The 12,662-nt window shown below is 38.2% G+C and overlaps 1 protein-coding gene across 2 annotated transcripts in view; it reads left to right on the plus strand.

Annotated features, from left to right (window-relative positions):
* The window catches only part of LOC147618731 (pleiotropic drug resistance protein 1-like), a 13,288-nt gene extending 7,142 nt beyond the window's left edge, over positions 1 to 6,146 (plus strand). The window contains exons 11-24 of one of the 2 annotated variants that reach the window (XM_086773770.1): positions 284 to 600; positions 706 to 866; positions 982 to 1,085; positions 1,194 to 1,359; positions 1,443 to 1,592; positions 1,730 to 1,899; positions 2,014 to 2,346; positions 2,474 to 2,764; positions 2,923 to 3,006; positions 3,367 to 3,500; positions 3,612 to 3,839; positions 3,935 to 4,106; positions 4,217 to 4,471; positions 5,453 to 6,146. In XM_086773770.1, coding sequence (XP_086629896.1) covers positions 284 to 600; positions 706 to 866; positions 982 to 1,085; positions 1,194 to 1,359; positions 1,443 to 1,592; positions 1,730 to 1,899; positions 2,014 to 2,346; positions 2,474 to 2,764; positions 2,923 to 3,006; positions 3,367 to 3,500; positions 3,612 to 3,839; positions 3,935 to 4,106; positions 4,217 to 4,471; positions 5,453 to 5,725 — 2,838 coding nt within the window. In that variant the 3' untranslated portion in view covers positions 5,726 to 6,146. The remainder of the gene's footprint in view (positions 1 to 283; positions 601 to 705; positions 867 to 981; positions 1,086 to 1,193; positions 1,360 to 1,442; positions 1,593 to 1,729; positions 1,900 to 2,013; positions 2,347 to 2,473; positions 2,765 to 2,922; positions 3,007 to 3,366; positions 3,501 to 3,611; positions 3,840 to 3,934; positions 4,107 to 4,216; positions 4,472 to 5,452) is intronic. The other variant, XM_086773769.1, reaches the window with a different exon arrangement.
* The last annotated feature ends 6,516 nt before the right edge of the window (positions 6,147 to 12,662 follow it).

The raw sequence follows: 12,662 nt of genomic DNA on the forward strand, positions 1-12,662 counted from the left end.
CTTTTAAGATAAATTCTGCATGTGTGTGTTTGTGCGTGCATGTGTGTTTCCTAAGGGGCAGCATTCTCTTGTGATTTTAGAGAAAAATTGTAAGTTTATAAAGAAAGGGTTAGTGGTATCTGTTTTCTATGTTACTGATTAGATACAGGGCTTTATAAACCTTTGAATTCTCATGATAGATAGGGTTTTTGAATAATGAACTTCTTGACTCGGTAGGCTGCGTTTTCTATGATACTGATATTTCTATGTATGTTCCATGCCTTCTCCTTCTATGATCATGCAGATCTCCATAGTATCGATGATTGGCATGACGGTTTTCTTCCGCACAAAACTACATCCAAACAGTATAACTGATGGAAATTTGTATCTCGGCGCCCTCTTCTATGGCCTAGTCAATGTGATGTTCAATGGTTTTGCTGATCTTGGCATGGTAGTTTCACGGCTTCCTGTCTTTTATAAACAAAGAGATCAGCTGTTCTATCCTGCTTGGGCATTTTCTATACCAGCTTTTATCATGAGAGTACCAATATCTCTTCTTGAGTCAGGAATTTGGGTCTGCTTAACCTATTACGTGATTGGCTTTTCCCCTGAACCGGGCAGGTTTGTTACTCTTACTGATTTCTCTCATACATACTAATGATGGCTAGATTTTTTTGAACACTTTTTAGTGGTGATTTCTATTGAGCATTATGACTCATGACACAGGTTTTTCCGACAATTCATGCTGTTGTTTTTTGTATCACAAATGGCTCTTGGTCTTTTCCGCTTCTTGGGGGCTGCTGGGCGGTCACCCATCATTGCAAGCACGTTTGGTTCTTTTGCACTCATGGTGGTTTTTGTCTTGGGAGGATTTGTGGTCTCAAAAGGTATCAAAGCAATTGCCCTTGATAGCAAGGCATAGTGAAAAGTTGATGACTTAAATCCTCTCATGGAACTGATCTCATCTGATCATGAGCTTCTATGTGTGTGGCCATATTGCAGAAAACGTGCCAAAATGGTGGATATGGGCAAATTGGTCTTCACCCATGATGTATGGACAAAATGCTCTAGCAATCAATGAGTTCCTAGGGGATAGATGGCAAAAGGTATCTATGATAAACTATCTCAACTGTTCTCCTGATAAATCCAATGTAGTGATATATAAGATTTTTATGATATCTATTTGTGATTAATTTTTATCCTTGAGTTTTCAGCCCAACAATGATACATCAGTGGATGCTCCAACAATAGGCAAAGCCATTTTGAAGTCCCGAGGCATGTTTACAGAGGGATACTGGTATTGGATCAGTATTGGAGTGCTTATAGGCTTTGCAATAATTTTCAACGGCCTGTTTACTTTGGCTTTAGCTTATCTCAATCGTAAGTATCTATGTTGTCGTCAAATTTAGCTTTGCTTTTTCAAGGTGATTGCACATGTATCATCTTGATATCCTTCACTTCAGCGCTCAGCAAACCTCAAGCTATTGTTCCAAGAGAGATTCTTGAAGAGAAACATAGAAACCGAACTGGGGAGGACTGGTATGTTGAGTCCAAGCACAACACAGCAAGAGAGTTGTCCTCAGCACATACTAAGCGTACTCCAAATAATGAAGGTGTAGCATTTTCCTATTGATTTCCATCTTTTTTTTAAAGGTTGTCTTCTTTGCCCGTCCAAAATGAGGTTTGACTTAACTCTAATGGCTTGTGTAAGCACAGAGTCTTTAGTGTTGAAATTTCTTTGTATTATCAGGCATTGATTTGCAGCCTCGGAGGTTGAATGTTTCACTCACTGCAGGTTCCGAAATGTCAGAGCTTGTTGCTGAGGGATCCAGCATGGCCCCAAAGAGAGGGATGGTTTTGCCTTTCCAACCATTGTCCATTGCCTTCAACAACATAAACTATTACATTGATATGCCTTCTGTAATCCTCTTTTTCATCCCCAAACAAGAATATATGTACGATGGTTTATTATTTTAGTATGGTAGATTGCACTCACACTTATTCATTTGCATACATTCATTGGCATGATTCCAGGAGATGATTCAGCAAGGAGTTGCTCAAGATAGGTTGCAGCTGTTGCGTGGTGTAAGTGGAGCCTTTAGGCCAGGTATCATGACAGCATTGGTGGGTGTTAGTGGTGCTGGAAAGACTACCCTAATGGATGTGCTAGCTGGGCGGAAGACTGGTGGGTACATTGAAGGGGAAATTAGCATTTCCGGGTTTCCCAAGAAGCAAGACACATTTGCAAGGATATCAGGTTACTGTGAACAGAATGACATACATTCACCAAATGTCACAGTGCATGAGTCTTTGATATACTCTGCATGGCTCAGACTGTCCAAGGAAGTAAACAAAGATACAAGGATGGTAATTACTCCAAGCTTTAGGAATGCTTATCTACTTGTTTTTGTTTTGTTTTCATCAAAATACCCAAGATCCAGCATATAATGCATCCAGCTGATGGACTGATTTGCAGCTAATGCTTCTTTTGTAGATGTTTGTGAAGGAGGTTCTGGAGCTTGTTGAGCTCACTCCTCTCAAAGATGCCCTTGTTGGGCTTCCTGGTGTCCATGGGCTCTCAACTGAACAGAGGAAAAGATTAACCGTTGCTGTCGAATTGGTTGCAAACCCTTCAATCATCTTTATGGATGAGCCCACCTCAGGATTAGATGCACGAGCTGCAGCCGTTGTCATGAGGACGGTTCGCAACACCGTTGACACTGGTCGAACGGTCGTGTGTACGATTCATCAGCCTAGCATTGATATATTTGAGGCATTTGACGAGGTGGATGGTCAGGCGCATAAATTTGTCTTTATTTTTGAATTTAATCTAGGCCATTGAAGTGAATTTTCAACTCAATATTTCTCAGCCCAGTTTTTAAGGCTTGTAACTGTAGCACTTGGGAAGAGGTTGCTCAATTGCTTTACTTGCCTATACTGCAGCTACTTTTGATGAAGAGGGGAGGAGAAGTTATCTACTCTGGGCTTCTGGGTCGTCATTCATGCAATCTTGTGGAGTACTTTGAGGTCGATTCACAATGTTACATACATATTTTTAATGGCAACTGCATCTCTTTGTTAGGAGATTATTAAGCTTCTTGGTTGGGTCAACATGGGGTGGCATCTGAAATGACTGATAATACACTTTGTTTTCTGAGATTGTTTGTATATATACATATAGTGATAGAAAACATGCAGCGTCACACACATGGGTGTAGCTGGGGGGCTTTGAACCAGTTTTCATACCCTGGCACACCCATATCTCCTCACTGACATACTACAAACCCATGAGTAAAATTGAATGATAGGTAAAAAGACTTTACTTTTTTTAGTCCTTCGTGGGCTTCTTGAGTATTGATAAGTTACAACGGGGTGGGCCAATCACAGGCTATATCCGGAGTCCCCAAGATCAAGGAAGGATATAATCCGGCAACATGGATGCTGGACATAAGCTCTACTGCAGCTGAAACTCGCCTAGGTGTTGATTTTGGACAAATATACAAAGAATCTTCTCTCTACCAGTAAGACTTCTGTTGAGAAAACAGGCCTACAGTTCTCTTGCAAATTGTGCACGAAAAACAAATGAAGGTGTTAATCTTGAGTATAAGATTTTTATTTTATTTTCATTGCAGGAGGAATCAAACACTAATCAAGGAGGTTAGCATGCCAGCTCCAGGGTCCAAGGACCTGTATTTTCCCACCAAGTACTCACAGAGCTTCCTGGTGCAATGCCAGGCATGCCTCTGGAAGCAGCATTGGTCTTACTGGCGCAATCCTTATTACAATGTCGTCCGATTACTCTTCACAACTGGGGTCGCAATCATCTTTGGCACCATATTTTGGAAAATGGGCTCTAAAACGTATGCATAATCAATATGCCTGTTTTATGGTTTGATGTACACCCTCCAAGGTTTGCTTACACTCATACTGATGGCTTTTGCTTGCAACTGCACAGGGGAAGAGTTCAGGATCTAAACAACCTCATGGGCGCATTGTATGCCATGATATTTTTCTTAGGCGTTAGCAATGCAAACACCGTTGAGCCGGTGGTAGGTATTGAGAGAACTGTGTTCTATCGTGAAAGGGCGGCTGGAATGTACTCAGCTCTACCTTATGCTTTTGCTCAGGTGATTACTATTGCCACAAAATTTAACTTGCATGTTGCTATACTTGCTAACGACCTTGGTTTTTGCTGGGGTTTTGGATAATGTCATTGACTGTTGTGATACTTCTCCAGGTTGTTATTGAAATCCCTTATGTCCTAGTGCAGACACTGGTCTATGCCCTCATCATTTTCTCCACTTTGAGCTTGCCATGGAAGGCTGCCAAGTTTTTCTACTTCACCTTCTTCATGTTCTTCACATTTTTCTACTTCACCTGCTATGGGATGATGGTTGTCGCAATAACCCCAACTCTCTATTTTGCCGCAATAATATCATCAGCTGTGTACAGTCTATGGAACCTTTTCTCAGGCTTCATGATTCCTCGAACGGTAAGCTTATCAAGCATGTGGAATTGGTTTAGTGTCTATTTTGCAACTCATGGTGAGCAATGGCTTGATTGAATTGGTGAGGTGGTGCGTTTCTAATCAATTCAAAGTTGCAATGGAATATCTTTATGGTGAATCTATAAAAGATGCAACATGCAGTGCAAAGTGAAGTATAACATGATTATAGCTGATTACTCCCAGTATAAAAGCAATTAGATTCATTAGTGTGTAAAAAAATCAAGCTGCTTGCTTGTTCCTAGTGCCAGCGTTTTTCTTTTTTTCAAACCCCTTGTAAAAAATGACAATCTTCAGGCGGGAAGCCCTACAAGCGGTACCAACTGTAGAAGGATCTGCTCATGGAAGAAAAAGTGATAGCCTACTTGAGTGATCCTTCCGATATTTTAAACCTTGGGCATCATATAACAAATAGTAAAAGTAAAAACCTTTTCTAGTAGGCAGGGCAATTGGAGATGGCTCACCGAAGGCCCGTGCACAATGAAACAATTTGAAAATATTATCAAAGAACATGGGTAACGTCAGCATCTGCCAGAGGGTGGAGTGGAGTATTTTGGGTGTTTGGTTCTCGGTTGCCACAAGCAACTGTGCACAATCATGGGGGCTTGATCCCTGGTTGCTGTAGGCAGTGGTGCACAAATGCGCATAATCATGGGGGCTTGATCCCTGGTTGCTGTAGGCAGTGGTGCACAAATGCGCATGGTCATGAGAGTATGTGCTAAAAGATCTGGCTAAAGGTTGATAGTGATCAGATCAATGATCTATTATGAATACCAAACATATTACATTAGCCTTTGTTTAACATTATGATGGATATGACCTGACTTACCACATGAGTGGTTTCAGGTTAGTGATTAACGCAGGAAGATGAGGTGATTAATATGGGTGGTTTTTGTTTCAACGTTATTTTTTGCATTGAGGATCAATGCAGCAAGAGAAGCTGATGGATATGGGTGGTTTTTGTTGCAGCGGATTCCGGTGTGGTGGAGGTGGTATTACTGGGCGGATCCGATATCGTGGACGCTATATGGGCTGATAGGGTCACAGCTGGGGGACTTGGACGACAAGATGGTGGAGGTGCCAGGGCAAGGGAGGGAGGCTGTTTCGCAGTACGTGGAGCGGTATTTCGGGTACGACCATGGTTTTCTGGGCGTGGTGGCGGCCATGCACGTGGCCTTCGCGCTGCTATTCGTACTCGTCTTCGCCTTCTGCATCAAGACCCTCAACTTCCAGAAACGTTGACTGCGGGGCAAAGCGTGGACTTAAACCGAACTGATCTTTTCCGCCGCGCATGGTTCGGTGCCGATGTCATGCATGGCGTTGCCGTACCTGACGTCATGGGATTGCGCGTCACGAGTCACGACCCACGACCCAGACGACGCCACATCGATAATGACGTCATGCATGGCGCCATTCGTCCGTGGAATTGTATATTATTCGCGTGGCATCGTGAGACGACGTTTGGGAAAGTATTTTTATTTATTTAAAAGATTCTGTTGTTTCGCAGCAAGATTCTATTCTGTTCTATTCTTGGTACGTGGCGACCATAGAATGATAGCCCTAGGCTTATTGTTCATGTAAAGGGTGGAATAAAGAGCGTTGGGTAAAATCATTGGCCAATATTTTTTTAAAAAGTAGCCTTCCTAGGCTTACATAAGTAAGAGCGTGTTTACCCACCAGCAACCTCTAGAGAGAGTTGAAACTAATCAAGACTTGAAACTTTCAAACTTAACACAAGTCATCGATTCAAGGTCTTTTATTTTTACAAGTAACCTCACCAATCCTCAACAGGTAGGGGTTGGGCACAATTTCACTCAAATGCTCAAACAGAGCGTGGAATGTAGATTTAAAAACCTCATATGATCCTTTTTATATTGGTCTACACACCTCCCTACCTTCTTCTCATCAATATCACAACTACCTTATACATCACCAAGTCACAAATAAATTATGCAACGTGTTCACTCTAGTGTAGCAAAACTATTAACTTGCTGAGTTCATCCCAAGATGATGGGTTGGACATAGTTACAAATCCACTCCAATTCAATAGGTAATCCACTCTCTCTCTCTCTCTCTCTCTCTCTCTCTCTCTCTCTCTCGTCTATAATCTCTCTTTCTCTCTCTAAACTTAAAATTTTGTAAATAAAAAAATGATAATTAGAATCATGAATAAACATTATACACAAAAAAATAATACATTTGAAAACTATACAAAAATATGGTGTCCGAAATGCTTTACATACAAAAGTTCTCGTGGTCACCAAAAAATCTCATGAATATAATAGGCTATAATTATGAGACCCCTCTGTTCCCTCTGCGCATCGGATTCTCGATTGCTAGCAGCGGAAGTAGGTTCCTCTTGCGCGGGGCAGGGTTTCCCACTCGGGGCCTCGCCTTCGAATGTCTGGACACGAGACTAATCTGGTGGTCATTCCGAAACCGAAACTAGGAAAATTTTCCTTGCTCGAAAAACGGGGACGATTCTACCTTTTTGATTTTCTTAAACGAATTTTCTAACGGGTTCAAGAGATTAAACTATTCTTCACCTGATTAAACTAGATAGAAGGAAACTATCAGTGACTTAATTTGAAGAAATCAACGCTTTTTTCTAACTTAAATCAGGCACAGTCATTGATCTAATCATCTGAGAAAATCAACACTTTTTTCCTAACCGAAATCAGGCACAGCCGTTGATCTACTCATTTGAGAAATTCTTCAGGGTTTTATTTAACTACTCAAATTCTAAGCGTAATCCTATTATCTCAATTTAATTATTAAAACTCTACTGATTCCAGCCTAACCTCATTCAGCCCATGACCCAACCATTGGAATCGGTAGAACCAGACAATTACTCACCCACCCATAATTGAATGCCTTTCTTAACTTTTGCTTTCGAATACAGATACACAGACACTCCTCTTTAAAACTTTAACATATAAAATAATCCATTGACAAACAGTTATTGGTTACAGATGTCATAACTCAAAAAATCCATCCAATCTCTTGTTTCTCAAAAATTCCATCCAGTCCCTTGTTTCTCAAAAAACAGTACCACTCTGGACTCTCCGTTGAGACCAGCTGGTCAGCAAACGAGATTCAGCAAACGAGATCCATAACAGATTACAATAATCATTTCGTTCATCAAACATATCTTTCATGACATACGCATGGGTGTCCTAGGCACCGCGAGCCCATGCATCGCCTGGTCAGAACCCTCTAGGATCCTCCTTAGGTGTCCTGGCACTTCACTCAGGGACCACTTCGTCGGCCCTCACCCATCGTACTGGAAGCGCACCATTTTTCAACCATGCTGAGGCTGGTCAAAAAAGACCTGGGCAAGCTTTGCCACGTGAGTTGTCCTTTGAACACTCCCCGCCAACTGTTGCAACCGAACTTCCCTTAGAAAAACATATACCAAATGCTCCCTCCAGCATTCTGGCGCGTAAGACAGTCCTTTAAGAAAACAAGGTTTCTATGCAAGTTTTCAGTTTGATTTTCTTTTGAATACAATGAGTATTTCTTGAATCGGTATCCCAAAAACTTCTTGAACGAAATTCTGAATTTCATACCAGAATTCCTTGAATTCTGTAATCTTGATCCACATATCAATTGGAAGGGTCTCAAACTTAGTTTTAGTTTTGGCTGGAGTTTTGAGTGTATTTTTCTAAACTGGTCACATCTTCTTTCCTCGAAACTGACGAAAGAGTTTGGTCTTGGTCATAGTCTTATTCAAGGTTCGAGTCGGATAAGATTTTTCCTGAACTAACTTTCTCTAAAAGGTTTGATAATTTAGTTACTATTTTACCGAATTTCTTTCTTTGAATATACACTTAACTGGTTTCTAAATTAGTTACGAATTCCAATGAGGAATAAATTAATAATTTATCTGAATAAATCGATCTCGATAGATTTCTTGAATTTTCTTTTTACAAACCGTATGAATATAAAACGATAGAAATTTCTCTCTTAAAGTATTTAATTATTCATTTATCAAATACTCATAGAATTTAAACATAAAATTTGAGAGAATTCTAATTTTGATATAATAATTCTTTATGCATCTATTTATGCATAAAAATCAACTTCAATGGGAATAACACTTTTATAGAAAAAATCTTTTTATGTATAAAATCAAATTTAATAAGAATAACACTTTAAAAAGAATTTCTTTATGTATCTATTTATGCATAAAAATTGATTTTTATAAGAATAACGCTTTTATAATTAAAAAAAGTTCCTTTATGCATCTTTCTATGCATAAAAATCAATTTTAATGAGAATCACACTTTTGTAATTAAAAAATTCCTTTATGTATCTTTCTATGCATAAAAATCAAATTTAATGAGAATAACACTTTTATAATAATAATAAAAATTCTATTATGCATCTTTCTATGCATAGAAATTAAATTTAATAAGAATAACATTTTTATAATAAAAAAAATTCCTTTATGCATCTTTCTATACATAAAAATAAATTTTAATGAGAATAATACTTTTATAATAAGAAAAAATTTCATTATGCATCTTTCTATGCATAGAAATAAAATTTAATAAGAATAACACTTTTATAATAATAATTTTTTTTTATGTATCTTTCTATGCATAAAAATCAATTTTAATGAGAATAACACTTTTATAATAAAAAAAATTTCATTATGCATCTTTCTATGCATAAAAATTAAATTTAATAAGAATAACACTTTTATGATAATTTTTTTTTTCATTATGCATCTTTCTATGCATAGAAATTAAATTTAATAAGAATAACACTTTTATAATAAAAATTTTCATTATGCATCTTTCTATGCATAGAAATTAAATTTAATAAGAATAACACTTTTATAATTTAAAAAAATTTCTTTATGCATCTTTCTATGCATAAAAATCAATTTAATAATTAATATCAGTATATCCATGCATATTCATAGGTGAATATATACATGGAGTAATTAGAATATTTCTTTTAGATGTAAAAATGGTGGGAATTACTCTTTTGGAATAACATAAAAATAAACTTTCTTTTTCACAAAATTCTAAAAAATTTTGCCATAACCTCCTTTGTATGGCTGACTATTTCTCATTTTTGTCATTCTATTTTTAAGTTAAATTAACCCAAATTAGATTCATAGAACTCTAATTTACATAATTTTCTAAATTCAAGAGAGTAATCAATAAGAAGAGTTTAATTAATCTCTTAGTTAATCTTTCTAGGATTAAGAAAGGCTGGAATGTAAAGAAGAGAAGGGGGTGGCCTTTTCCTCAAAGGCATAACATTTGAATTTAATTCAATCAACTGTAAAACATGAAAATCAAGAAAATCATAGATTTAAAATTTGTAAATAAGTAAGAAAATTAGCTTATATGAAGCTTGTAAGCTCTCCTTTGGCTTGTAAGCTCTCCTTTGGCTTGAGGGATTGAGGGTTCTACTCTTTTTTGAAGCAAGAGCGGCCACCAATTCACTTTAGAGAGGATTAGGCCAAAAACAATTGAATTATTAAGAAATTCAATGTAGATGGCTCAGGACAGTAGAGTAACAGTGCATAAATACCATTAAGCTTTTACAAAGGGAAGGCTTCTATTTATAGGAAAAAGTGAGTCTCTAACAAAGCAAACTGATTCTAGAATTTTCCAGATCAGTTTGGTCAATTTTTGATCATTTTTGGGTTAGTTTAGCTTACTTTTTGGATCTAGTTTTGAAATAGGAGAGAGGAGAGATGAAATATCTCATTTTATTGATTAAAAATTGGGGGTAATGATGAGAAAAAAGATGCCTCCTTCATAAGGGGAGATCCCCACTCTGAGATGTCAAAATTCAGTTTTTTAACTCTTTTTTTTGGTCCTTAGTCCACTCTTCATCTTATGTGAGCATTTACTCATTTTTGGGAGGTTTTTTCTTTTATTTTTCAATTTATCTTCTCCCTACATTTGGATTAATCTTATTGGTCCACAAGAACCTTAATCCAAAATTTTCAAAAAATCTGGACCCTTAGGCTAAGGTCTTTTGTGCACATTATAATTTATTTCTAATGCACCTTAGAAATTTCTTTTTAAACTTCTGTTTCGGAAAAATTTATTTTAATAAGAAGGGATAATTTTCCATCCAAAGATATCTAAAAATTGAATTATCTCTCTCTAGAATATTTTCTCTCTCTAAGCCAGAAGTTAAGAGTTCATCATTAAGCACATGATTCGGGCTTGGTACATACTTCTTAAGTAGGCTGACATGAAATACATTATGTACTTTGAGATGAGGAGGCAGAAGAAGTTCATAGGCTAAGTCACCTACTTTCTTTGTAATCAGATATGGCCCACAGTATCTAGGGGATAACTTCTTGTACTTCCCAAGAGATAGAGAACTTCTTTTAGGGCGTACTTGAATGAAGACCATATCTGCTTCAATGAATTTTCTATCTGACCTCTTCTTATCTGCATAGTGCTTCTGTCTATCCTAGGCAGATTTTATATCCTTGCAGATTGACTGCATCTGCTGCTCCATGTCGTCAAGCATCTGTTTGGACATCTCGACCCTAATCAATGGGTCGGACCAAGTTAATGGTGTTAGGCAGTCTTGTCCATACAGAGCTTTGAAAGGACTCATCCCGATACTTCGGTGATAAGAGGCATTGTAGGCGAATTCGACTAGGTACAGATAGCTTAGCCACTTCTTGGGTTCCCTGCCACCATAACATGAGTGAAGTATATCTTCGATTACTTGGTTCACCCTTTCTGTTTGACCCATCAGTCTTGGGGTGGTAAGCTGTGCTGAGATCCAAGAAAGTTCCTACTGCTTCAAAAAATGCAGTCCAGAATCTTGACGTGAGTTTGGGATCTCGATCACTTACTATTCTCCTGGGTAGGCCATGCAATTTGAAGATTTTCTTGAGGAACACTTTGGCCACATCCACTGCAGTGTAGGTTTCTTTTACTGGAATTAGATGGGCAACTTTGGTTAGTCTGTCAACCACGAAGATAGAGTTGTAACAACCTGATTGCACTGAAGGTAGTAGTCCAGTAATAATAAAATCCATACTGATACATTCCCACTTCATCTGGGGGGGATGTCTAATGGATATAACTTCCCAGGTATTTTTACTCTCTTGGCTTTGACTTTCTGACATATCATGCATTGATGTACATGATTAAGTACATCCTTTTTAAGTCCAAGCCAAAAGAAGCTTTTCTTTATAGACATGTAGGTCTTGATGAAACCTGGATGTCCTGCTATAAGGCTATCATGGGCTTCATTCAGAATTTGACCCTTAGTTCTCTCATCATTGGGAATGCATAGCCAGCTATTATAATACATAATTCCTTCATCCAAGCTGTACCCTTGAACTCGATTCAACTCCTGAGGAGTTTTGCTTTCCTGCATAAGTAGGGTACCACAATAGGGCCAAAGAATCTATCCTGCATGATCTTCTCTCTTGCTTTATTAATCAATGGATTTGACACCACTGTGATTGCAAGTAAGGAGGCTTTTCTGCTGAGGGCATCTGCTACCACATTTTCTTTGCTTGGGCAGGACGATTTCAAAATCAAATTCCTGCAGGGTCTGCATCCACCTTCTTTGGCGCATGTTGAGATCCTTCTGAGTGAAGATCTGATGATATGTCATCAAAGTGAATCTTTGACCCAGTAGGTAATGTCTCCATAACTTTAGGGCATAGATTACTGAAAGTAGCTCCAGGTCGTGGTGGACAACATAATTTCTCATGCGTTCTGAGGTTTTAGGATTCATAGGCCACTGCATGACCTTCCTGCATGAGCGCACCTCCTAGGGAAAAAACCACTGGCATCAGTTATTACTACCTCAAAGGTAGAGAGAAATTTGGCAACTTCAGAACGGGATTGGTTACCAAGGCAGTCTTCAGCTTATCAAAAGCGCTCTGACACCTGGCAGACCATTGAAATGGGGTATTCTTCTTGAGAAGAATAGTCATCAGGGGGAAGCTATGAGAGCATACTTAGGTATAAAAATTCTATACCAACCAGTTAATCCCAAGAATCCTCTGACTTCTTTCACTGTCTTTGGTTCAAGCCAATCTATGACTGCTTGGACTTTTGTGGAATCTGGAGAAATTTTGTCTTTGGATACCAGAAGGCCCAAGTATTCAACATGGTCGACAGAGAAAGCACATTTGCTCTTTTTTTGTAAAAAGTTGGTGCTTCCTTAGAAT

Source organism: Cibotium barometz, chromosome 34 (genome assembly GCF_041138505.1).
Source record: "Cibotium barometz isolate CiBa-2024 chromosome 34, ASM4113850v1, whole genome shotgun sequence".
Classification (NCBI taxonomy): Eukaryota; Viridiplantae; Streptophyta; class Polypodiopsida; order Cyatheales; family Cibotiaceae; genus Cibotium; species Cibotium barometz.